This window comes from Pygoscelis adeliae, unplaced genomic scaffold (genome assembly GCF_000699105.1).
Source record: "Pygoscelis adeliae isolate BGI_AS28 unplaced genomic scaffold, ASM69910v1 Scaffold402, whole genome shotgun sequence".
NCBI lineage: Eukaryota > Metazoa > Chordata > Aves > Sphenisciformes > Spheniscidae > Pygoscelis > Pygoscelis adeliae.
The window spans coordinates 1-26,755 of NW_008824411.1; the positions used below are offsets into that span (position 1 = coordinate 1).

At 42.7% G+C, this 26,755-nt stretch overlaps 1 protein-coding gene across 1 annotated transcript; it reads left to right on the plus strand.

The window, feature by feature from the left end:
- The first annotated feature begins 1,890 nt into the window (after positions 1 to 1,890).
- RAVER2 (ribonucleoprotein, PTB-binding 2) lies at positions 1,891 to 26,665 on the plus strand. Its single transcript, XM_009320646.1, has 13 exons — positions 1,891 to 1,909; positions 4,225 to 4,694; positions 9,245 to 9,436; positions 10,319 to 10,445; positions 11,390 to 11,472; positions 14,922 to 15,026; positions 15,203 to 15,314; positions 16,438 to 16,694; positions 18,707 to 18,818; positions 19,188 to 19,333; positions 21,134 to 21,223; positions 21,893 to 22,021; positions 25,363 to 26,665. Exons 1-13 carry the CDS (start codon positions 1,891 to 1,893, stop codon positions 25,507 to 25,509), a joined length of 1,989 nt encoding a protein of 662 aa, XP_009318921.1. The 3' UTR covers positions 25,510 to 26,665.
- Positions 26,666 to 26,755: the final 90 nt, after the last annotated feature.

Sequence of the window (26,755 nt, forward strand, 5' to 3'; positions counted from 1 at the left end):
GCTCCTGTTGTCCATGGCTGTGGGCACTTTGAGATGGCTGTGGGTCCTGGATGATGTACAGATACGGTGGGTGGTGTGGCTCTCCCTTTGCCCCCGGGTGTGGGCACCTTTTGGCTGTGTGATCGTGACGGGGTACAGATACGGTGGGCGTTGAGGAGCTCCCATTGTCCACGGCTGCGTATTCCTTCCATCTCCATGTGGGACTCTGACACGTTACAGAGGTGGCAGGTGTTGTGGAGCTCCCGTTGTCCACGGCTGCGTGTTCCATCCAGCTGCTTGGGGCACCATGACATGGCACAGAGATGGTGGGTGTCGCAGCGCTCCTGTTGTCCATGGCTGTGGGCACTTTGAGATGGCTGTGGGTCCTGGATGGGGTAGAGATACGGTGGGTGGTGTTGCTCTCCCTTTGCCCCCGGGGGGGGGCCCCTTTTGGCTGGCTGCGTGATCGTGACGGGGTACAGATACGGTGGGCGTTGAGGAGCTCCCATTGTCCACGGCTGCGTATTCCTTCCATCTCCATGTGGGACTATGACACGTTACAGAGGTGGCAGGTGTTGTGGAGCTCCCGTTGTCCATGGCTGTGGGCCCTTTGAGCTGCCTGTGGGTCCTGGATGATGTACAGATACTGTTGGTGGTGGTGCTCTCCCTTTGCCCCCGGGGGGGGGCCCCTTTTGGCTGGCTGCGTGATCGTGACGGGGTACAGATACGGTGGGTGGTGTGGCTCTCCGTTGCCCATGGGTGTGGGCACCTTTTGGCTGGCTGCGTGATCGTGACGGGGTACAGATACGGTGGGCGTTGAGGAGCTCCCATTGTCCACGGCTGCGTGTTCCATCCAGCTGCTTGTGGCACCATGACATGGCACAGAGATGGTGGGTGTCGCAGTGCTCCTGTTGTCCATGGCTGTGGGCCCTTTGAGCTGCCTGTGGGTCCTGGATGATGTACAGATACTGTTGGTGGTGGTGCTCTCCCTTTGCCCCCGGGTGTGGGCACCTTTTGGCTGTGTGATCGTGACGGGGTACAGATACGGTGGGTGTTGAGGAGCTCCCATTGTCCACGGCTGCGTATTCCTTCCATCTCCATGTGGGACTCTGACACGTTACAGAGGTGGCAGGTGTTGTGGAGCTCCCGTTGTCCACGGCTGCATGTTCCTTCCAGCTGCTTGTGGCACCATGACATGGCACAGAGATGGTGGGTGTCGCAGTGCTCCTGTTGTCCATGGCTGTGGGCACCTTTGAGCTGCCTGTGGGTCCTGGATGATGTACAGATACGGTGGGCGTTGAGGAGCTCCCATTGTCCACGGCTGCGTATTCCTTCCATCTCCATGTGGGACTCTGACACGTTACAGAGGTGGCAGGTGTTGTGGAGCTCCCGTTGTCCATGGCTGTGGGCCCTTTGAGCTGCCTGTGGGTCCTGGATGGGGTAGAGATACGGTGGGTGGTGTGGCTCTCCCTTTGCCCACGGGTGTGGACACCTTCTGGCTGTCCGTGAATGTGAATGGTTTACAGATACGGTGGGTAGTCTGGAGGTCTCCTTGTCCACGGCTTTGTTTTCGTTCCAGCTGCTTGTGAGACCATGACATTTTACAGAGGTGGCGGGTGCTGCGGCACTCCCGTTGTCCACGGTTGTGGGCATGTTGGAGCTGCCCTTTGGTCCTGGATGCAGTATAGGTCCGGTGGGTGGTGTGGCTCTCATTTGTCACGGCTGTGGGCACCTTCTGGTTGTCTGTATGGTCATGATGGGGTACAGATACAGTGTGTGTTGTGGAGCTCCCGTTTTCCATGGCTGTGGGATACTTAGAGCTGCCCTTGGGACTTGGATGGGGCACAGATACGGTGGGTGGTGTGGCTCTCCGTTGCCCACAAGTGTGGACACCTGGCTTTCTGTAGGATGATGACAGGGTACAGATATGGTGAGTGTTGCGGAGCCTCTAAGTCTTTGCTCACCCGTCTCCTCATCTGCCTGTCTGGGCTGGCGCAGCCCTTTTTTTCATACCGAACTGGGGCCTACCGTGTCTCTGACACCACTGTGATGTATACTCACATGATCAGTCTGCTGGCTGTGACATGGCCATGACATCAGCAGGGGTGGTGCCAGGACGTCGTTTGGAGCCCAGCCCTGGGCTACCCAGGGGAGAAGGTTGTGATTGTTCCCTTTCCCCATGGCTTTGGGAAGCTCCCTGGAAGACCAAGATGGGGTAGAGGCCAGGGCTGTCTTATCTGTCCTGTAGAGTGCTGAGAGCTCTCTGCCCGAGTGATGAGGTGGGAGATGACAGGAGCGTGCTGTCGTGTGGTTATGCCCATGTCCAGGCTGTGGCTGTCAAAGACAGGAGAAGCAACAATCTCAGCAGCCACCCTCTTTTGCCATGAGCAGCCCTGGCCTCCTTGCCTGGAGCAATGCCAGACTCATGCCAAGGCTTTCTATCATATGAATCCCAGCCAGCGAGGAAACACCTGTCCTGGGCCTACCCTGTCGCTTACCCCACCATGACATGGACCAGTGCCAACGTTCTGCCTGCCATGACATGGCCATGACATCCCCAGGGCTGGTGCTCAGCCCTCAGCTACCCAGGGGGGAGGGTTGTGGAGCTCCCTTTGCCCATGGTTGTGGAAGCTCCTTGCAAAACCAGGATGGGGTAGAGGCCAGGACTGTCTTATCTGTCCTGTAGAGCATTGACAGCTCTCCGGCCGAGTGATGAGGTGAGAGAGGACAGGAGCTGTGGTCTGGTTGCGTCCCTTTCCAGGAGCCTGGCTGTAATTCTCAGGAGAAGCAACAAAAGAGGAGTCACCTTGCATTGCTGTGGGGAGCCCCAGCCCCCTTCCGTTGCCTTCTCCTCCGTGCCTGCTCCTCTCAGTCCTCGCTCGCCTGCCTCCTCGTCTGCCAGTCTGGGCTGGTGCAGCCCTTTTTATAGCCATCTGGGGCCAACCATGTCACCAACCCCTTTGTGATGTGGACTACCACGAGCAGTTTGCTGGCTGTGACGTGGCCATGACATCACCAGTGCTGGTGCCGGGAGTTGGTGCTGCATCCATGTGATACTGCTTCTCCAGCAGTCAAATGAGAAGACACAATTGAATAAACAATAAAATGAAACAGAAAACAAGAATTGGTAGTGCTGGGTAAGGAAATGAAGTAGCTGTAGGATCAATGTAAGGAAAGCAGCTCAGCAAAGGTAGGTCCTACCCACTGCCCTGGTGGGGGGCAGATTTGGGTGGTACTGGCTGCTGAGATTTGTGGGTTTGAAGGCTATTCTGGAAGACGCACACTTGTTGAGTTTTCTGAAGGTGATCTTTCACAAGTTTGGCATTGAAGACATGTCCCAGTGCCCAACCCTGCGTCCGCGAGTGGCTGGCAATGCTGAGGGAATCTCTGTGTGAAGTGCGAGGCTTCGTCTGTCTTTCCCTGAAATGAACGAAAGTTTTTGCATGGGATTTCCCTGTCCTGTGCACTTCAGTTCGTTACTGGAAGAAAACACATGAATTAGCTTCCATCTGCTTGGTTTCTTCAGAGTATTACATCCTCTTTAATCCATAGGGCACGAGGCAACAGGTCCCAACTGAACCACAGGAGTTTCCCTCTGAACATCTGGAAATACTTTTTCATTGTGTGGGTCTCCAAGCACTGTTACAGGTTGCCCAGAGAGGTTGTGGAGTCTCCATCCTTGGAGATATTAAGAACCCATCTGGACATGGTCCTGCGCAACCAGTTCTGGGAGACTCTGCTTGAGCAGGGGGTTGGACAAGATGATGACCTCCAGAGGTCCCTGCCGACCTCATCCAGTCCGTGGTTCTGTGACTGTGTGAAATGCTTTACAGACAGAAAGCCCAAAAAAGATTCAGTGACCCCGATGTGAGAATTTATGGATGCTGTCTTCAAAGAAAGTCAGTAGAATCAGTAATCTGTTGACTTCAGTATAAAATTTAATTGCTTTTTGTTTCCCAAATGTAAAATTTTGCTGTGTAACAAGTAGTGAAGTTGTGTGTGTCTTTGTTTCTATAGTCATTCTTTGAGTTAATTACTTATGACGTCCAGTTCATAACGTCAAATTTTAAAATACATTTTACAGCATATCTTTCTATCTATTGCATCTTCAGGGTAAATCCCAAACTCTTATTTTTCCTGTAACTTATACTGGTGGGTTTTGGGGGGAGGGAGAGGTATAGTAATTACCTCTGTAGCTGGAGAGAAGCTGTATTAGGTGATGTAACTTGTTTTGGTCTCTTACAGCATTCGTTACTCTGTTAAATGGAGAGCAGGCTCAAAACGCGATTCGGAAGTTTCACCAGTATTCTCTTCGGGGAAAAGAAATATCCGTGCAACTCCAACCAACAGATGCTTTGCTTTGCATTACTAATTTGCCCATTTCATTTACGTTAGAAGAGTTTGAAGAACTTGTGCGTGTGTATGGCAATGTTGAGAGGTGTTTTTTGGTCTATAACGAAGTTACTGGCCATTCAAAGGGCTATGGCTTCGTGGAATATATGAAGAAGGATTCTGCTGCAAAGGCGAGACTGGAACTTCTGGGGAAACAGTTAGACGAGAGCACTCTCTTTGCGCAGTGGATGGATGTGAACCAGCTGACGACAAATCTTATTCACTCCAAGTGCCTTTGTGTAGATAAATTTCAAAAAGACTACGCTGATTCAAAAGAACTGATCCAAGCTTTCTCACTAAAGTATAAACCTGTTTTCTGCCAGGTATGTTGAATTTGTATCTTTTGGAAGATCATGGTCATGATTTAAGTAGCTCTGTATTTGCATCTTCACTGCTTGCTGCCTTACCTTTTTATTTTTCATTTAAGTCGTGAATGGTTATGCATCTGCATTGCGATATATGATGTGGTATGGATGCTTTATTGGTATGGGTTTGCAGTGATTGGTCGATGTCATCTGGGAATTCTGCAGGATACCACTCCGTGAAGCGCCAATAAAATGTTTATAAGACATCCCCTCCTCATGTATATTATTGAAAATAATTTTAGAAATATTTTAGAGAGCTTTTAAAGAAAACGGTGATGATGGTTTTATTGCTCAGTAAAGAAAGCCAGAGTGTACGAATACCAGAAGTGCAACAGTTTAGATGATGGAGAATATATACATATATGTATATAATTAATATATTTAAAACCTCTGCAAATATCTAATGTGTTTTTTCCCTAACTGGAGAAGATGTAGGCTTGGGATCTCCTAGTTGGCTGGGCTTGCCAGTGACAGAAGTGGTACATCTTTTGGCAAGCTTGCCAGGTACAGAAGAGGTAGATCCTTACAGGCCTTCGCAAGTGTAAAGGTTTCCTTCTCATCATCATGGTTTGTGAGATACTAGACCACAAATAAAATGTTGCTCATAGAAGCGGTGCAGACCAGTGTACCATAAACAGGCAGTAGAAAGAAAGCTTGCTTTATGGTCACACAGTTGGGTATGATTTCAGTTTGTTTTGGTTTTTTTTTTCTTAAGTATCTTGGAAGGCTGCTCAGGGATTAGCTTCAGGGATAAGTAACCAGAGATTCTCAGCATCTAAGACCGGAAGGTCCATCAGGCTGTCTAGTCTGACCACCTGCAGGCCATCACATTTTCCCTAGTGCTCTTTTCGAGCCCCGGTAATTTGTAGTTGGCTAAAGCACATCCTTGTACTTGTTTGATCCAAATATACCAGGAGATGCCTAAATTGGAAGTAACTCTTTCCAGAAACTGCCCATCCCTTGTTATTTTGCACTTCTGTCTGTTTTCTCAGTTGAATGTATCTGGCTTCAGCTTCACCTCACTGATGACTAGATTGAGGAGCCTTTGCTCCCCACTATTTTCTTCCTGTAAGAAGGTATTATATGCTGTAATGAAGTCATTTGCTTAATCTTTGTTTAATTAGCTAAACAGCTTGATCTTTTAAAGTCTTTTACTTCAGGGCATTTTTCCAGCTGTCAGATAATCTGGAGGCTGTTATCAGCTCCCCCCAATTTTTCAGCATTCTTTTAAAATTCTGAAGTTCAAAGAATAACAGACTGCTTTGATGAAGATGGTTTTCACCAACAGTATTCTACTGTGCACTTAAAAATTTACTTTTACCTTCCTTCTTAAATCATAATGATACATGGGTCACACCTGGTGTAGGTGAGGATTGTGTATGCATTGTGTCAGTAAATGGCAATAAATACATGTTTCTGTAAAATACAGGAATTGAACAGTATGCTTTTGAATTAGGAAATAGGCACCCAGTCAAAAATATATCCAAGAAAACATTCTTGGCACGTTCTCATATTACCTATCATTTGTATAAACACACTGTGTAATAGAATATGCTGGTTTTGGCTGGGATAGAGTTAATTTTCTTTATAGTAGCTAGTATGGGGCTATGTTTTGGATTTGTGCTGGAAACAGAGTTGATAATACACGGAAGTTTTCGTTATTGCTGAGCTGTGCTTACACAGAGTCAAGGCCTTTTCTGCTCCTCACCCCACCCCACCAGTGAGTAGGCTGGGGGCACACAAGAAGTTGGGAGGGGACATGGCTGGGACAGCTGACCCCAACTGACCAGAGGGATATCCCATACCATGTGACGTCATGCTCAGCATAGAAAGCTGGGGGAAGAAGAAGGAAGCGGGAGGGACGTTCGGAGTGATGGCATTTGTCTTCTCAAGTAACCGTTACGCGTGATGGAGCCCTGCTTTCCTGGAGATGGCTGAACACCTGCCTGCCGATGGGAAGGAGGGAATGAATTCCTTGTTTTGCTTTGCTTGCGTGCACGGCTTTTGCTTTACCTGTTAAACTGTCTTTATCTCAACCCACGAGTTTTCTCATTTCTACTCTTCTCTCCCCCGTCCCACCGGTGGGGGGTAGTGAGTGACCGGCTGTGTCGTGCTTAGTTGCCAGCTGGGGTTAAACCATGACGTCGACTAATAGGTAGATCATAGAAGTATGATAATAATAGGGAAAAAAGGTTTGCTTATGATAACGTGTGATTTACTCTCAGGGAATAAACGTGATTTATTCTCAGTCATGCCTCATGTTTCCACTGGGCATCCAACAGGTACTGACTGGTAAGGGAGGCTCTGCCTCGAGGGTGGTGGGGAGAGGCAGCAGAGGTGATGGTTTGCAGGTGTAATGGGTGAGTGATGGAGGCGAAGCCCATGGGCTAACAGGAAGCAGCCCTCTGGAGAGGGAAGATATGAGGGTGGAGGTAGGTAAACAAGTAGTTCAAATTTGATAGATGAAAAAGGGAAGACGGTGGAAGAATTCTCATCACAATAGTGCTAATTAATTATGGTTTTATGAAGTGAGGTGACCTAAAAATTAAGTACAAAGAAAGGAGAAGGAAGAAGACCTGAGAAAGTGTGGAAAAAGCAAGGAGGGGGGTGTGACATGATAGGTAGAGACATAAGAGGAAAACTAGGAGAGGGCAGGGTAGCAGAAACCTGGGTGGGGAGGGAATTTCAATAGAGAACAACTAGGAGAAGCGCCTTTGTCTGGAAAACTTCTGGAAGAATGAATACGTTTTAGAAAAACAATTAAAATGTTCGTTCACACTCTTGTTATTTTATGTCTTCATGACTAGAGTCTCTCTCTTCCTTCTGTTTCCTAGTTTTGGCCAATCCAGCCTTCACATCACTCCTGCATACAGATTGTCCCTCCAGTAGAGTCACTTTGACCATTTTGCCCATCTCCTGATACGGCTTCTTTAATGTAGCTGTCTTGTGCTGCTTTCATGGCTTAGTTCTGCTGGTAACTCTGATGCAGTATTTAATCATGTAAATATGATCTTTTACCTAAAATTCTTAGCTGAACTCATGAAATAAACTCTGGTTTATTTCATTTTATTCCAAAGTTACCAATTTTTGAAATCAATTTGATTTCTCCTTTATTGACAATAGAAATGCTCTGTCAGGAAGAGCTGAAGCTGGATATTTATACGTGGGTCTTAGAAAAATGGCATTTCCTAGGACTTACAGGGACATATTTTGCCCTTTGCTTCAACAAAATGGACCAGAAAACCTCTTATGTCTTCTATGGACCAGAAAAACTTCTTACATCAACTTTAAATTGTCACTAGGAGGTCTCCACTGTTATCTAGATAGGGACAGAGGGCTTTTCTTCAGTACCTGTTTACTTGGGAAGTTTAAAAATTCCTGATCTGTTTGCAAGAATACTGATAGCTGCACTTTCACATGTTAAGGGAGTTTTTAACTGTGCATGAAACTATAATACGTTCCATAGCTGCAAACCATTCTTTTCACAAGTACTTCAGGTCTTCACCAGTGCGGCTAAACTGATGTCAAAATAAAATATAATGCTTCTCCACATAGACACACACATATATATGTGTGTATTTATATGTCCAAATGTGTGTGTTCTCCAGAGCTCTTCCCAGAGGCCAGTCTTTAACAGTGGCATTAAAGATCTGATCACCCTCTTTTTCTTCAAAATCTTTGAGGTTTATTTTTCAATTGTTAGTGTAAATTTGTGGGACCTAATAGTTGGGAATAGGTTGTTTTTATCCAGTGAAATCTAGAGGAGATTTCCTCTCTTCCACGTCAGAGCTAGTATCAGTATATAATTTCTGTTCATTTTGGGACTGGAGATTTTGCCTAAGCTGTATTCCCTCCTTTCTCACCCCCTTTTTTTGTTTGATTTAAATCTGCTCATTCTGCTATAAAACTCTGCAAACAAAGCACAGATCGTTGTTTGATATGTAAGCCTGTTTCCAGTCTGCTTGATTGATCAGTCTGGTATCTTCTCTTGGCATTAAATACAACCACAGACTTCATATTCTCCTAAAAGGCAGTATGTATTAGTGGAATTTGCATTGTTACATGTTTCAACAACTATCATGTAGTCTGATGAATGACATTTTTATTATTGTAGGCTTAAAAACTGAACAATAATGAGTTTATAATTCTTATCCTGCAAAATAAAAATAAAAATTATTGTCGCATACAGCTGTATTTACAATTTCCTTCTCATTTCTTCTTTAGTCTGAACATATGTGTTAAATACATTTTATAGCTCAGGTTCCTCATGAGGTTAGATTGAAGTGAAGGTGGTAATTCAAGTAGGTAGAGCATGCATGCCAAATATATGAAGATACAATATTCAACTTATATCTAGCATGTTTGAGAAAGAAACATACTGATTTGGGTAGGCATTAACATAGGTGTCAACTGTTTGCGAAGTATTTTGCAAGGGATAGGTAAAAATATCGCAAGGCAGTTCCTGAAATTCTCCATTTTGTTCAGTGTATTGTGAAATGTTGTTTCAGTTTGCTCAGGACGAAGATAGTTATATTGGTGACTTTGCGGTGGTTGAGTATGAAACTGCAGAGCAGGCTGAGAAAGTACAAGAAATCACCGATGGCATGACTATCAAAGGAAAGAGAGTCCAGGTGTCGTACTGTGCTCCAGGAGCGCCAGGCAGAAGCACATTAGCAGCACTTATAGCAGCGCAAAGGATGGTAAGATATTTGCAAATCTGTTTTCAGAATGAGTTTGATACACCTTGAGTGGCCTGAGTTGGGTCAGAGGGATTCAGCTGCTTTGCATTAGGAGAACAAGCCAAGTTTTGTAAGCATTAGCCATTTTTTTTTAATCTAGTTAGCCCAATTCAGTCTCCTTCCTAGGAAGAGTGTGGCCATATTCTGCAAGGAGGAAGGGTAAAATACCGCCATAAGCTGTCACAAAGTTATACTTACATAGCTCTGGGATTTTAGTAAATTTAATCTTCTGTACGAGAAATTGTTCCAGTTCAAAACAAAAGCAACTGCAAGTGGAGTCATTTGACAAGTTAAAACTTGGTTTAAAACAGAGAGGCAAGAATTTGTCAATTTTAAGATAAATTTCAAGGTAGGAGAAATAGTTTAATTTCATGCTTGATAGAGAAGAAAGCTTTTTACACCCACATGTCTTATCAAATTATTTCCTAGAAAATCGGATGTGATAAGTGTTACATGAAGCTGTCTTAAAAGTAGAAGCAGAACAGTCTCATTACTCCAGCTAACTTTAGCCCACATCTTTATAAAAGAGATGAGTGGTGCTATTATAAGATAGGCTGTAGTGTTCATGTTAACAGTGCCTTTCAGATTCTCCTTTATCGATAACTCTGTCTTGGCTTAAGGGAAAAAAAGAAATGAGTCTCAGGAAAAATAACATGCTTGAAGTTTTGGGGGAATAGTTTATTAGGCGTTTCATTTGAGGGAAAAGGAGCAGGAAACAGGGAAGGAGGTGTTTTTTCTGTCTAAAATGAAACGTGTACATTACTGTCACACAAGTTTGAGGGATTTAGATGTATTCTTTGTTTTCTCCTGATTCTAACATTTTTTTATCTCTCTGAATTGGAGATGAGGAACAATAGGAAAGGCTTGCTTCCAGAGCCAAATCCAGTGCAGATTATGAAAAGTTTTAATAATCCAGCAATGTTGCAAATGCTACTGCAGCCCCAGTTGCGCGGACATGCTGTTAAACCTGGTAAGTTGTTTTAAAACTGAGTTAAAAAAAGAAACCCTGTTCTTGGTGATATAAGGTTTCAGCAAAGGAGACAATAGGAATACTATTTTAAAATCTGTGCAGACACTGTTTCGGTGTGTCTGTAGACACTCACATTTTGTGAAAGTGAAAGAAAGAGATGGATTGCTACAGTATTGTGTCTGGGAAAAATTTAGTGTTACCTAAAAATGTCCTCACATTAACTCTGTGGTTTCTGAATGTTTATATTAGAAATGGGTTTAAAATGAAATGTCTTTTGCAGACATCATTAAAATGGCAAGTTTAAATCTGATTCTAGATCTGAATTTTGCGGCCCGAGGCTTTCTCCTGTTGATTCCAATGTAAATCGTTATTCACTTGGATGCTACCATAGTCGTACACGGCATTTCATAACGATATTAGCCAAAAACATTTCTCTGTCCTCTTATTACAATGGATATGAATAAACATATTAAAAACAATCTTGCCACATTTCAAATGGTGAAAGTATTAGGAACAGGAATGAGAACAGATAATTTGAAGAGTCAAGTGGGGCACAGCTAAGAGTTTGTGACATAATCTACTGACAGAAGATATACAGAAATTGTGTGTGAAGTGAACACTGTAGTGAAGAAACACTAGCTAATGCTGAAGTTTCGAAGCACTTTAGATAATGCTGTGGACTTGCAGTCAACTGCAGGCATTTCTGCATCTTTGAGCAAAACTCTCAGCTTTAGAGGAGCTCCATGAAAGTATATTTGATCTTTAATATGCTGTTAATTGCAGATCAAAGCTTGGGTGTATTGAAAGGTTTCATTATAGTGACCTTTAGTATACTAGAAAGTTTTGTGGAAACCAAATCTGAAAAATAGAGAATAACTCTTACAAAGATCTTTACTTGCCTAACTTATAAAACACTGCAACTTTGTCTTGTGTTTCTAAAACAGTTCTTGGAGCATCTGCAGGTTTACCTCACCTAATAAATTCAGCAGTTGGCCCACCTTTTTTGCAGTTGAATAAAGTTCATCAGGTATGTGACAAAAAAACCTTTTGTCAAAATACATATTTGTGGAGATCTTAGCATGAAAAATATTCTCAAAGTTTTAAGAAATTACGACTAAAATCAAGTGTTCTCATTAAAGCTGTCTTTAAGAAAAGTTCTCTATTATGAGATGCCTATGGGGATGTAAAAGCAGACTGTGCTTACTATCCACAAGTGAGTTATTTTATCTTAACTGAGCTTTTGATTTGCTAACACCTGCCGATGTAGAGACAACTTGCCATTACTGGCAAAAAAAATCCTCTTTAAATTAGAGCTTGAGGAGCATGGCACATCCATTTCTCTTGGAGCTGCTCATACACACTTCCTGTAGAGACTTGATTGTTTTATCTTATTCAAGCCAAGAAGCTTAGCATTGTTATCTTCATTTTAAAGCTTGCAGGGACCAAAATGTGCTATATATGCCATAAAAAAAATAGTAATTTGCAGTAATGTGCTGCTTAGTCAAAAAAACCCCAAGGTTATAAGCTGTTTAAAGTGTTCTCAGAGTATCTGTAATTCACTGTAAGTTGATACGACTTCCATATGGACACCAGAATTCCTGAAAGATACTATAAAGGATATTTGGGATGAGTTTGCCCTAGAAACTGGTGATGAGAACGTGCTAGAGTAGCACCCACAACCAGAACTCCTCCTTGCAGCAGTTCACTTGGCCAGCAGCCTGCCTGGCCTCCACCTTGCATTGAGGTTCTGGCAGAGATTTCTCCAGCTCTGCCAGGAGCCAAAATTTGCCTTTAATATTCATGGTGGGGATTTTCATAAGTACCTATGAGGGACTGGAGTCAATTGCTTTGACTTACTATTTCTGATGTTTCAGAAATTCCAATTTAAAAAATAAAATCCCCTTAAGCAGTTCTTATTTCTGCTGTTCTTTTGGCAAACACAGACTTACAGATTTTAAAAAAGACCAAATTAAAATGTTAAGTATATTTAGCTTTTCTATTTTTTTCTGCTAAAAACTGGTAGCTGAATATATTAATTTTGAAAAAATACTACTTGATTTTGCCCCATCAAATGAGTTGCTTTTTTCCTGTACAATGAAAAAATACATCATTCTTTGCTTGTACTTCCTTTATTTAAATGACATTTTCAATTTCGTTACTGCTGCTCTCTCTTCAGCCTTGAAGAGTCTATGCTTCCTTGGAAGACAATGGGAATGTTTTCTAATCACAGCTGGATACAGGCATGTTGTACACAGTTAATGGTGTGATTGATGATGGTCCAATGTTTTTTGGCTTAAGAGTGCTGCAGCCAAACTTCGTGTTTTCTCTTTAGAGAGACTTACAAGTCTAATTCTCTTCCAGGGAGCTTCCTGTCATTTAATTCATTGGATTAAATTCATTTAATCCAAACGTGGTCTAAAGCCTGAATTTTATTGACAGTGATTTGATTATCCCAATTCCTTCTATTACGCACATTTTTCTGTTATTCAGTGGCTTATTTCAGAGTATTCTCTAAAGCCAGAGAACCACGTCACTATTTTTATTGTCTTGAGATTCATTATTGTCACAAGATAGAGAAAGAGACAGCATCTTGGCTTGACTCTCTCCCCACCTCCCCAGTCACACACTGATTCAGCTTCCTGTATATCTTGGTTTTGCTATTTTATATTCAAGGTTTTGTAAAGTAATATAATGAGAAGAAACAATATTTTTAGGATGATTATGCCACAACATTATAAAATAACTGATAAAAAAAGATTCAACAGAGGGGAATTTGAACAAATGGGTTATTTATCCAGTAATCTTTCAACTCTGGAGGTAGCATGACTTTCAACTTCTTTCTTTTAATTTCTCTTAGTTACAATTATCATGTGCCAAAATAAAGCATTTTAAACTTTCTCAGTGATGTGTTTTCCTGAGTCATCCAGGAGTTTATTAAATCTTTAGTAACCCAGAGACTTTCTTTTGAGGATTCTAACCAACCTGATTTTCCACTCTTGTATTTCTGAAAGTTTTTTGCAGTTGAACTAATACATTTTCTTTGTTCACTTAACCAAGTTTAGAAGGAACAACCAGTGGTATTGGTGACAATAACAGCTCTGAATAATTTCTACTGGAAATTACTAAGGCAATTAAAATAGCAGATGCATAACTAATCTAGATATGGCCCTTTTCTGTTTTATATTGCACATTTCTGAGTCCAGAAGACCATATTATAGGCATAGGGGATTTTCCATAAGGAATTTGACCCTACCGCACACAGATACAACCTAGGCTTGAAAATATTTGTGAGGTGTTTTGCAGGAGACTGCAAAATCTGCAAAGGCATGCATCGGGAGAGCTGCCTTCTTTTTGGGTTCCATCTTCTTTACCTGGTTTTGGTGATCTTTCCTATGTCGGAGATTTCAAAAAAATGAGGAAGGCTATACTCGTCATGATTTGACACAGTCAGTGTCCCACATATCTATTCTTGCACCGCTGTACAAAAAGGTTTGTAGAACAACCTATATTTTGCCTGGCAAATCACACTCAGGAGCTGCTGCCAGAAAGTTTCAAGCTTGTGTTCAGCTAGCAAGAATCATAATGCGGTTTTGTGATCTAGAGTGGACACAGGGTTTCTTTGAAGCCACTGTGCTAGCCAGAGCACCTACTGCTGAATATACCAGTAGGAGAGTCTGAACGTGGTACCCTAAAGCTGTTGATTAAGTGGCTCAATTCTGGTGGCAAAATAATCCAGAATTTTTTTAATGAAAAATATAAATATTTTATAGACTTGACAATCTGTAGGCACTGTGATTTGTGAGCTTTTTAACGGTTCTGGAATAGAATTTTGTGTATACAGTTGCCACTAAAAAGGGGGAAAAACATACCTGGATATTCCTTTTTGAAAGTAAAGATACTGTTTGGTAACTGTAAAGCAAGGGATGAGAGTCCTTGCCAGTTACAGCCGAGTCCTGTACAGTGTATAGATATTTGGCCGAGATTATGTATTAGAATTGCAATGCAAGGCACAATGCAAATGTTAACAAACAATGAAGTCCTTATTCGTAGAGCTTATAATCCCCTGAAGTCCTTGTGTCTCATCTTTCTTATTGGCACTGTAGGTAACTCCCTATCTAGTCTGTCTGCAGAGGCTTCAAACGCATTTAGCTTTCCCTGTTGGCTTAGACACAGGGGCTGCAATAGAGTCTGGATTGTATTTGAAGTATACTCTTGATCCTTTAAAAGCCATCAGAAAGCATACTTGTGGTTGTGAGGTGAAAAAAAGGGCTGGGAGGAAGAGAGGTTAAAAGAACTTGAAATAACTTTCTATGAATGAAGCAAAAATTTAGTTCTGTGGAGGAAATAGTTATTTTCCTTTGCTGTATTAACTCAGAAACTAATTTAAATTTCTTTCAGCAGTATCATCTGAAAACGTTTCAAGAATGTACTGTTTTCCATGACTGTCAGCTAACACTTACTTTATTAATTTCACAGAGTTCAGTTCTGGGGAGTACATCTAACTTACTGCTGCAGAGCCCTGCTCACCTACCATTGCCACAGCAGCAACTGATGAAGATTGAAAACATTCAGGCTAATAGTGTAAGGTCATCACTTTAACTTTGACTGTCTTTGGACATTCTTATAACTGATAAATAATTTTCTTCATCTACTATAATTTAACAGTTTAGTGTATCTAAAAAGATAAACTGAATGTGAAAGTTATAAGAAATACCTACAGACATTGTTTTAATCATTTATTCTATTCTTCCTTATAGAAACCAGGTTTGCTGGGAGAACCTCCAACAATGCTGCTGCAGACAGTACTGGGAATAGGGGTAATGCCATCAGTGAGTTCAGGCATGGGAACCCGTGGAGAAGCTCTTAAGTGTAAATGACATTTTATTTCATACCGAATCAGTAGAAATGCTCAGCTTGAAATTATGCACCTTACTTTCTCCCACTTTAGCAAAAGCAGTAATATGTTTGAACCTTATCACTGCACAGTAAGGTAGGCAGGGAGCCGGACAATAATGCACGTTATATAGCTATGTAGTTAAGCAAGGTAACAAGTTATATATCTGTATAACCAACTGTAACCTGCTGGTTTAAGCAGGAAACAAACTTGACATATCTTGCCTTGTTGCCTAGCTTCTCTCATCTGTTTGTCAGGGAAGAAAGAGTACACTGGCATTGGTTGAATACTTGCAGGTTGTTAAATATTCTGCTTGCTCAGTTACTACCATTTTTAGTACATTTGGAATATGTTTTTATTTAGGACCAAAATTTGGGGGTTTGTTGTTTCAAAGCAGATAAATCTGAGTAGCTGAAGAGGCACCGCATATAGGCTTTTTGCATTCATTTCATTAAGCAATAGAGCTTTAACATCCAGCCTGTGACAGATGTCAATTTTGAATGCAAATTTCTGCGCCAGTGATGCCCTCAATTTTTATGAGGAAAGATCAGCTGTGATACTGCTTAGTGCGTCTTTTTTGTTTCCTCCACTGAGAGCCATGTATTCTGCAGTTCTTAGATGTGGTCTGAGTAATGGTAGTAACCAGGAGCAAGGAAGAGCTTGCGGGGGGAAGGGGCGGGGAAGAAACCTATTCTGGATATCTAGATTTTAATTTTGGAGAATACTTTCTATCTCTTTTGTTTGTAAAAAGAATTTTACCAATACCAGTTGAGGTGGGATTTTTCCCCTCTATTCCAATACAGGATCTCTAGGATGTTGTTCACAGGGTTTTGAAAGTGGCAGGAAACACTAAGTAACTTATTATCGTAGTGAACGTTCAGAAAAGTCAGAGTTTTCTTCTATTGTATTAGCTTTAAATAGAGTTGTTTGCTCCTGGGATGGTAAAAGATTAAAAACTATCGTCAGAATCCAGTGTTCTGGGACAGCTGTAAAATAGATCTCTAAATGTTTTTCTCATTGCTTAGTAAAAACCACAAACAAAATGTACTGATAAATCTTGTCTAGCAGAAAAGTTTCTCCATTTATGGTTGACTGCAGCATCTAATCTGACTCCAATTCAAACAGCAGCAGCAGCAGCAGGGATGGGCATGCTGCCATTCTTTCCGAATCAGCACATTGTTGGACAAGCTATACCAGGGCAAAATAACGCTCCAGATAAACAATCGACTACCGAAGCGGTTGTCTCGGGTTCACAGCCTTATCATCAGACCTTAACAAATCTTTCTGCGGGAGCTTTGCGGGCTGGACATGCCAAACAACAAAATCAATTAAAAAGCACTGATACAAGTCTGGGGGTAAGGAACACTGAATACAAATATTTTCTTTTTTCTTATGTGTGGATTTTCTCTTTTTTATTTTAACATGCTTAAGAGTTAACTGCAACTGCTTATTGTAGTTCTTCACTATAAAATTTGCTAGATCACAGGATCATTCATGAGACATTTTAAGGTCATTTCAGTTATGAATAATAGGGAGAGAACAATAATGCTTTTTGGTGGTCCAAATGAATTAACAAAGGAATCTTTTTACAATGCTGGAGGGTTTTTTTTTTTCCATGTGTATGCCTCATAGTATTTGATGATGAAATTATCTCAAGGGCAATGTCCCTTTTAAAGACTGAAAATTGAACTTGTGGTTGAATTTCATGACTAATCAGGAGCAATTCTGGTGGTATGTAGGGCCTTTGGGTTTCCTGGAGGTGTGTGTATATATATGTGTGTGTGTAAATTTTCTGCTTTTAATCTGTACCCTCTTAGCCATAGCTGACATATTCTTAGTCTGTATCAGTTTTGATATTTAATCCGTTGAAGGTGGGAGGTGGAAGGATGATGGGTTGGGATTTAAGTTGAACCAGAATGGTCTAGTTTTTTTCAGAAGTTTTTTCCTGTCATTAACAGAACTTGTTTTTTTTATAATATACATAAATACTTTGACATTTGTGGGGAAACATGTTCTTAATTCAGATCAGATCTGTGTTTTCCTTACGTATTTTCTGAAGCATCTGAAGTGATTAGATTATATACAGTATTGGTGTCTGCCTTTATTAGACAGCTTTGACAGATTTGGTCCTACTTCAGAAAGTATACTTTTCATTTTTTAAATCATTTTTTGCTGTAATGAAGTGGAATTTTACCTAGGTATAGATACACATAGATAAAATACATAGGGTGTATGTGTATACATATATAAAATCAGTGTTGTATTTCAGCATTTAATTTAGCTAAAATGAAATGTAATTAAACCATTAAAAGTCTAGATAATTCATTTACTTCTATGACTATTGTTTATCAGGAAAAGTTCTTTTTTGAAATCCTCGTAGATGTTTTAATTGTTTCCTTTTCTGCATCAGTAGACAGAAGGCCCAGTTTGCAAAACTCACTTCCTTGACAGGACAGCCACAGTCTGTATGCTGATACTGAACAGTCATACTGTCTTATATGCCTGCTTTTGCATCTGGATGAAGAATTTCAGTACTCTGCTGAAGCTTTTTGTGTTTAAAAACTGGTCTCACTGTTTTTGAAAAGTTGTTGATTAACACTATTTTACTAAAAATAGTATTAATCCAGTAAAATAATGGATTTTTTTCCTTAATGGGCTTTGAAAAAATGAGCAGAATAGATGCAGAATAGAATACTGTATAAAAGTCTTTGAGCTATGTATTTCAGACAAGCTATGTAACTTGCTATAGCTACTTCATCCTTATTTCTGGTATTTGTTCTAACATAACCTAAAGGGAAATAAGCTGGTAGTGTACCCTTCCTAGTCCCTCATAGGAGACACTTCTGGTGGTTTGGAGGAGTGAGTCAGTCCTGACACTTCATTTCCACTCATAAACATTTTCCCCTTTTAAGTACGGGCTCATAAATAGAGTGATCAGTAAGATGTGTTATAATGGCAGATTGCAGACAGTGTCATCTCTCCACTCCAGGGTTAACTTGTCCTTTATTTGCTTGTGACTCTGGGTGAGAAGAGTTGATTTTGTCTTGGTCATGTTCTTAATGCTAACTCCTTGCATCTGGAGTCATTATTCCTTTACTTGAATGTAAAAGGTTTTGGTTTGTTTGTTTGTTTTTTAATATCCTTTAGTAACTTACAGTCTAAAGAGAAACATTCCTACAAAATTATTTGGCAAGAAAAAAATACAGGCAATGTGTCCAGATAGTTGTCCCCAGTATTTATTTTAAAAGATTTCCTGTTCCATTTCATAGGGCTAAGCTTTTTATAAAATCCTGCTGGGACACTTACCTTATTTCTGACAAATGTTGTATGAATATAATGCAAACTGACCTGTCCAATTGTTTTGCAGACTCCCTTGAAAAAACAGACTTCGCTGCTAGGAGAACCACCAAAAGAAATACGCCTTAGTACCAACCCCTACTTGAATTTGGCAAGTGTGTTGCCTGGTTTATGTCTTCCAGGTAAGCAAACATTTAGCGGTTTTAGTTGCAAGTTTCCTTGACCAGCGTGGCAAATAATTACTCTGTTTGGCAGGTAATTCCAGTGACCGTAAGATTTATCTCTAAGGAAATCTTGTAGCCTGTCTTAAAATTGCAATGTAATCTATCCTCATAGTTAATATTTTATTTGGGAAGGGTAAATTTTCAGAGTTAATGTGCTTACTGATGTAGACAAACTTCTAGAAAGCCTTTCAATTATTAGTAGCCCTGATTAACATGGCCTAATCTGAAATAGCAAATTTCTGTTTTAATCCCAGAATATTGCTAAACGAGAGTGCAACCTAATTTGTGGAGTTTATGTAAACCATGTATTCTTTGTGTTACGAACAGCAATTGCCAGCAAAGCCTCTAGTCCACCGCAGCAGACCGGACTTTCAAACAACATCGTGGATGCTGCTGTGTCTCAGGGAACTACATCACAACATGCAATGGAAAATTATTTTAATTACTCTCAACAGCATGGGGAATACACACAGGTACGTTGTTTTGCAGCGCTTTCTTCTGAAGCCTGGTTTGTCACTCAGAGCTCTGGTAGCAGGATTTTTGGCAGAGATCTACTCAGAGATCCCTCCCTGAGCTGCTCATTGTTTTTCTTTGTGTACTCTTAATGCACTTCTTGGTACACGTGGTCTGATAGCCCTGTGTGCAGTTGAACAGCATTGCCCAACATCATGAACCACTCTTCAGCGATTCCTAGGTTTTCCTACAACCAAAGCCTACCCTCTTCTTCATATTGAACATTGTAGGTCCTCTTCACTGATAGTTTCTCTCTTTCAGTGTACATTATAAATTTAGCACAAAGTACACCTAATGCCAGTCATAAAAATCCTCAATACATCCCCTGCTGCAGTATCATAACCATTGAAAGATTGCTTCTTGAGAACCTGAATTCAGTGCTGTCGGCTAAAAAATTACTTCTTCTAACTTCTGGCTTGGCTTTTGTCTGTCTTCAAAACCATGAAGTTTTTCTCTTTCCCAAGAAGTTTTAAAGTTTTGTTGCACTTTGGCTAGATCCCAGACAAGAGTGTGTTCTGTCTACCAGAAGTTCCTGTATAGCTTGGGGAATTTTTGCAGTCTCTGCCAGCTGGTTTCACTACATGGGATTTCTTCACCGTTTGCCCCATTTGGTGATCAGAGCATGGCCATTAAAGTGGAGGGCTGCCCCTCGTTTGGAGAGTGTTGCAGTATTGAGAGCAAGTACTGGGTTTCACACACATCGGGACACTCTGTGAAATAACGTTTCCATATTTTATTAGCCATTACTAGTCTGTGTAGAAATATAACTGTATACAAATCAACTGTGAGAACTGGATTGTAGTGTTGTCAGGTAATCTGTGTAAAAATCTTGGGTCTGCGCTGAGACGCCCACCCTGGCTCTGCTGTAGGTCTCTCTCTCTCCTGCCCGGTCCCCATCACCTCTTCCCCAGAGTCCCCTCCTACGTCAGGGAGACGGAAACAAGCTGTCTTCTCTTCTCCTAGGCTGCTGGCAAGGAAATCTGTGTTGCTCCAAAACTACCGGGGTAGAGCAGGGCTGCTATGGGAGTCGATTGGGTCTGGAGGACAGAGAGCAAGTGCACGGGTGAACATGGTGGTTGTTTTGTATTAGGAGGGTCTCAGCGTGGCCGGGAGGGGTGGAGGGGATGGGGTTGCTGCACGGCACGGCGTTTGCTGCAGCAGGGAGCTTTGCCAGGGGCCAGACCCATTTCCTAGTCAGATCAGATGACAGTTGTGGGTTAGAGAAGCAAGAGAGATGTCCTGTGGGCTGTTGTGCCGTGTGTTTCATGTAAGCACTGACATTGTCTTGAATATTTTGTTTGGATCTGATTATTGGCTTTAAATTCATTTTTATGTCTCCTGGAGGTAGTTCCTAACCTCAAATCCTTAAAATACTGTCCAAAAAAATCAGTAGTATTGAAGCGTTAGTGTTGTTAGTATCTTTAGTAACATGAAGGACTCAAATGATGTCACTTAGGTGCAGACATGCCACATGTCATCATTCAGCTATATTTGTACTGTCTGTTCCTTCCATGCAACAGAAATTACATTGTACTTGCGTCCGCTGCCAAGACAGTGGTGCCTTGTGTATCTTTTAAGCACTTAACATACTTTTAAATGTTTGGTTTGAGCTTTATCACTGGTGTTAAACATGTTTCGATGCTTCTTGGAGAGCTTTGCCTTTCATTCATTCTCATGTCCTGCAAGGCCGTAAGAATTGTTTTCATTTAAAGTGATCTTAGTAGACAGCTAATGGGAAGAGGTTTTTTCCTCCTTTATAGGAGGCTGTTCAGCAGTGGTATCAGCATTATGCTCAGGCATATAACTCTACCCAGGCAAGAGTTGATGAATTTGAAAATGAAGCCTCTGAGGTGAGAAATAATTTTATTTTCTTCCTGTCTCCATTGGCTGTTTCTCCCATCAGCCGTAAGGGTGCTTTTGGACTCTGGACACCTGCTTTGTTTGTTGATAGTGGCTGCTGCCATCGGTACCGCAGAAATAAGGGGCTGGAGAGCGCGGGATGAATGGCACTGCATGGTCACCTTCTGCAGGGCATCCCTGCACAGTTACTCTCCAGGATTCATACTCACACTTTTGATTATATCTGGCATAAATATTCCTCTCTCTAAAATCCCACAATCCAAAGTTACCTGTAAAGTTCAGGAGTGTATTAAAGTACTCCTATCAAGAAACAGCACACCATAACATTATTTCCCAGTGAGTCTACTGAAGGATTGTTTCTCACTCAGGCCATTATATAGCCCGAGGTTTCTGTGACCAATGAGAAGCACACTTTTTTTTTTTTAAGGAATTGTGTAAAATAAACCGTCCCCCAAATCCTACATTTTGCTCAAGAAATTGCTGCATGCCTGAGCTGCTGTGAATTGTACACTCCTTTTAGCAATTGAGTGTGACTCAGCTATTTTCATATCTGCTGAGTGCTCATTACTATAATGAGCACATTTTACTATGTAAAAATGAATTATTAAACCTATTTTCTTTCAACTTCTGGTTGATCATGGATCCCGTTCTGCATTTAGGAATCTACAGGTGGATCTTACCCAGACTACAGTACCTGCTTGCAGGTCATGCCTACACTTTACAGTGGAGCCCAGGGATCATACCAGCCAGGCAGCTTGCAGCTTCCTCCACAAAACCCATTAAATAAGGTGAGAGGAGAGAGGAGAGGCGGAGCAGAGTGGTTGTAGATACAGCCCAAGCCAACTGCTGGTGGAAGCGCTTCTTATTTGTCTTATGCTGCCACCGAGAGGACTTTGGACCCATAACAAGCCAAGGCAAAGTTTTCCACTGCACCCGTGCTCCTCAGGATCCTGAGTTGCCTCAGGATCACACACGGTTCCTGGTGAATGTGATGAATAAAAGCAGTCGTTGGGCAGGGCGTGCCAGCGCCAGACCCCCCTCAGAGCCCTCCAGCACCCTGGAGATCAGTGCTCCTCACTGCCCACAAACCACCAAATCCCACAGGCAACGAAAGGCTGGATGTTTGTGAACAAACTTCTTGGAAAGATGGTATCTGTGAGGGTGAATGTGCAAAAATGCCTTGAAGTAGGGAAATAAATAGGAAGTGAACAAAGGAGGAGGAGGAAATTCACACTGGTTTTATATGGGGTTTTTTTGCCTGATTTGCAGATGTTTTGCAGTGAGTGCCACTGGGATAAAACCTCTGAAGCGGAGTTGGCAAGTCACGGCAGCGTCCAGGTTACCTACAGCTGCCACTTCATAACACTGTTAACGACATCCTGAGAGGAAAACCATTTTAAAATGGCTTTCATTTGAAATACATAACAGACGTCAGATGCAACCTACTTCAGCCAGACTCATTGAGCAAAAGCTTCCTTTGTCTGTTGGATGCAGCAGACACTTAGTTTCATCAATAAAGGATGCAGGAGGGATAGCAAAATGCTATGGAAGCAGCGAGGACCAGCTTAAAGGAGGCTGGAGTCTGGACTAACAGGAGGCCAGTTTAACACAGGCCGAGACAGTGGGGATAAAAGCTTTGTTCAGTCTGAGCGTAGGTCGTCTTGTTTCCCGAGTGCCTTAAGTCCTGAGGAATTCATACACTCATGCTGTAGGTAAATCACATTTCTCCTGTTTCTACTGATGGGAGAGACCTTAAAAGCCAGATTGTCATCTGTTTTGGAGCAGCTGCAGGGAAGTATGCTCGTCAGTGTAACGAGCTGCTGCCTTTGTGAGTGCAGTGCCAGCCATGCAGCCATGAGAGTGATGATAATCTCTCCGAGCACTGCTGGAGGGACACCGAGCTGGCTCTCCAGCCTCTGGTGCAGCTTGTGACCCTTTGCATGGTGCCCGGGTGTGCTGAGAGGAGCCACAGCTGAAGTCAGGCATCTGGGAGAGCTTAGGGGCCCAGCCTGCTGCACGGCTCTCCTCCATCATGGCATTAAATCCCTTCGCTGTGCAGGTTAGCAGCAGGATTCAGCACATGATGTTCTGGCATTCAGGAACTCGCATCTCAGACTTGGCATGAGGTTCACGTTTTTTGGAGGAGATTTAGAAGGAACGCATAACTGTAGCAATTCATGACTCCTGGACAGGAGACAAGGCCTGGCTGGAGCTGGCTTTGACATGTCTTGGGATAAAGACGGCCAAGGCCTGAACACGTTGCCATGGGCTGTGAAACCTCTAGCTCAGTGCAGCAAAAGATAGCACTTTGAGCTTCCTAACAGCTCTGATATGACTGGAAACGAGTGAAATTGTAACAGGAGAAGGAGGTAGATAGTCTGGGGTTGAGCTAACTAATACCTTTGAGTTTATTTCCAGTCTAAAGAGGAAAGCTTGTATGTGCAGGTGATGTTGAACAGCTTGCTCGAAAGTTTGTCTTAACGCCAGATGCCATAAAAGGCAGAAAGAGAGTGGTCGGTCCCTTGGCATAGACTAAACAGAAATACAGTTTGCCTCTGCAGTGAGGTACTTTTCTCATTCCTGGAATCAAAAGATAAATCTCGGTGCAGAGGGCACACAGACTGTTCCCCAAGAGGCTCTGTATTGGTTAAGAGTGTGTGCTCGCTTTAACCCTGCAACCCTTTTTTCTCCTGTCTCTCTGAGCTGCATTTCAGAGGTTCAGGAGGAGCACCGTCGAAGGTTTATATGAACCATGCAGTGGCGATGCTGCACTCTGCCACGTGAGCCAGGACGCAATGGAGGGTTACCGTACACGCGTGACATCCCCACGGCTGTTAGAAGTGCAGGAGAGAGGACGAGGGGGAAACTAAAAGTCTTTCCTCAAGCAAGTTCCTATTTATGATAATGACAAGTGCACGCTAAAATGAAGTTGGACTTAGCAGAGGGTAATTTGGGTTGTGAATGTGAATTAGCAAGGGGTGCTTCTGAGAACTGCCAGGAAGTGTTGGGCTCAGGGACATTTGGTCAGCACAGCTGCTCTTTTGATTGAGTTAAGGAATTAGTGTCCCGGTTTGTGAAACATGTGAAGGTTTCTAAAATATTCACTCCGGCATGAACCAAAACCCCAAATCTTCTGATCGAGGAGCCAGACTTAACCCAGGACACGCAGTGTGGTTGAGCAGGATGTGATGAGATCAGGTTCAGGTGATTATTACGGGGCAGATGCTCCGGTCCTTCAGAGCAAGGCGACTGTTTACACCATTTGGTAATGAAATTAATGGCGCGGGGGAGAGAAGCGGTGAAGACTCACTGATTAGGGCGGTGGGCTCTAACATGTATGTGCAGCTTCTAGTGCTGTAGGGCCATGGATATTGCAGTGTCCTGCTCTGATGGATCCCAAAGAGGAATTGAACCTGAGCCTTGCGTACCCCAAGGAGCCCTTGGCGGTGGGGCAGGGTTAGGTCCCCTGTGCCCTCACCAGAAACCCTACTCTGGGACCCTCAGGACTTTCTGTGTATCGGTGTGAGGCATGTTAGTTAAATTGAAGTTTTGATTAAAAGAGGGGTTACTGCTCTCTCCTTCACTTCGGTACCACATGTAAACTCATGCCTGCAAGTGGCAGGTGGTTACCCATAATCCACAACGCAAACCCGCTTTGGCATGGCTGGAAACAAAGTCCTTCGACATCTGACTTGCACCATAGCTGTGCCAGGACAGTTTAACCCTTTCAGCTCTCCAAGGGAAAAGAAAGAGGACCAAAAGGTGGCCCACTGGTGACTTTAAAGGATGAACGTGACTGGAGCTGCTATGACGCTGCAGGGTACTACTAGCATGGCCATTACTCTGCTGCTTTTTAAATGCACGCTGTAGGGTGGGGCCACCTGGCCCCGCCAGCCCTTTGCCCTCACAAAACGCATGTACGGTGAGGCACCACTGCATTTATGATCAGTTTTTTTAGGGAAAGGGCACAAACACTGACTCATGAGCTGTGTATAGCTGGACCTCAAAGCTGCAGGAGTCGGGCCTTTGGAGTCAGTTACTGGCTCCTGGTCCTTGGCAATTCCCAAGCTTTATTTATTGACACCGTTTGCACTGGATCATGTGTCACTTGTTTTCTTCTTGTCCTTAGGTGGCTCCAACGAGAAGCGAGAAGCGAGGCTCTTCGTACCTCATTTCCTCCCCAGAACCTGGCCCCATGGAGTACCTTGGCCAGCAGACTCAGGGCTCCGCAGTACGTTATGCAGAATCCTCTCTGAAAAAAAAGCGTGTTTATTGAAACCTGAATAATCACTCCTGCCTTAGGGTGTGAAGGCAGGCTTTTCATACCTCTGCTATTTATTGCTGCCTTAACTTCAAATAATTCTTCTTTCTGTGTGGGTTATAAGTATCCCAAGAGGAACCACCTCTGTAACGGGCAAATTTGCCAAGGAAGCGGTACGTATTGCTACGAGGTTAGCCATTTCTCAGTAGTCTGACCTGCCTTCTGAAAGGATGGGATGGTGTTTCCTTTGTCATCTGCCACTGAAGGTAACAGTGGGCTGAAGCTGACAAAGCAAAGTAACTTGGTGAGTTTTGGTAGCTCACCAGCCAAAAGCAATAAACATACTGAGGAGGGAACGCTGCTCCTTTCTCTAGTCCTCAGACTGAGGAAGTTAAAAGATGAAGTCTTGATAGTGATTTTTTTCTTATTTTTTTAACTCAGAATGTGGGTGGTTTTTTTCAATCTTGCTTTTTCCAGGATTAAGAGTTCTGCATTTACAGCCTTTATATTTTTACTATTTCTCTTAATCCTGGGATGGAGACATACCAAATGTATTACCAGAGCCTCTGTGACGTTTTCAATAAATGTTTGTTAAAAGTGAGATGCCATACTGTGTGCTGCCTTGCAATATTAAATTCGATTTGGGTAGGTGATACTTGGACAATGAAGTAACCTTTATCTGCTTTTAGGCCAAGAATCCACAGCTTTTCCTTGGAATGAGTAATTTACAGTTTGTGAATGCATCTGTGTAAAATGGTGTATGTGGCAAAGCACTGTCCTCCTTCAACAGGCATGCGTGTCAGTAAGGCAGGGCTGCCAGCAACGCTTTCAGGTGGTGGAGCGTTGTTAAAAGATAACTGAAAGTGGAAGAAATCAACTGCCTGTTGTACTTTTTCTGCCGCCCTTCTGGATCTGGATGATTCAGAGTTGGAGCAGAAGCAATACTGACATGTTCCTCGGATGACGTCTTTGATCCCGCCTTCCTGCTCGTCACTGTATTGTTTTCCTTTTTCCAAGCATCTTAACCTTAGACATTTGCTGCGCCCCAAAGCCTGCTAGAGCAGAGCATCCTGGCTCCAGTTTTCACTCCTCCTTACATATTACCTTTTGCATGAAGTAGTTCTCACTAGAAGGAAACAGTATTTACTCACTCACCCTGCTGCGGGCACAGCCCACAGTGCCTCTGTGCGTGGCGCAGCCCGGCTCCTCCGGGGCCTGGGGCCAAGCGGATGGCACCACGCAGACATTGTTTCCCAGCTTT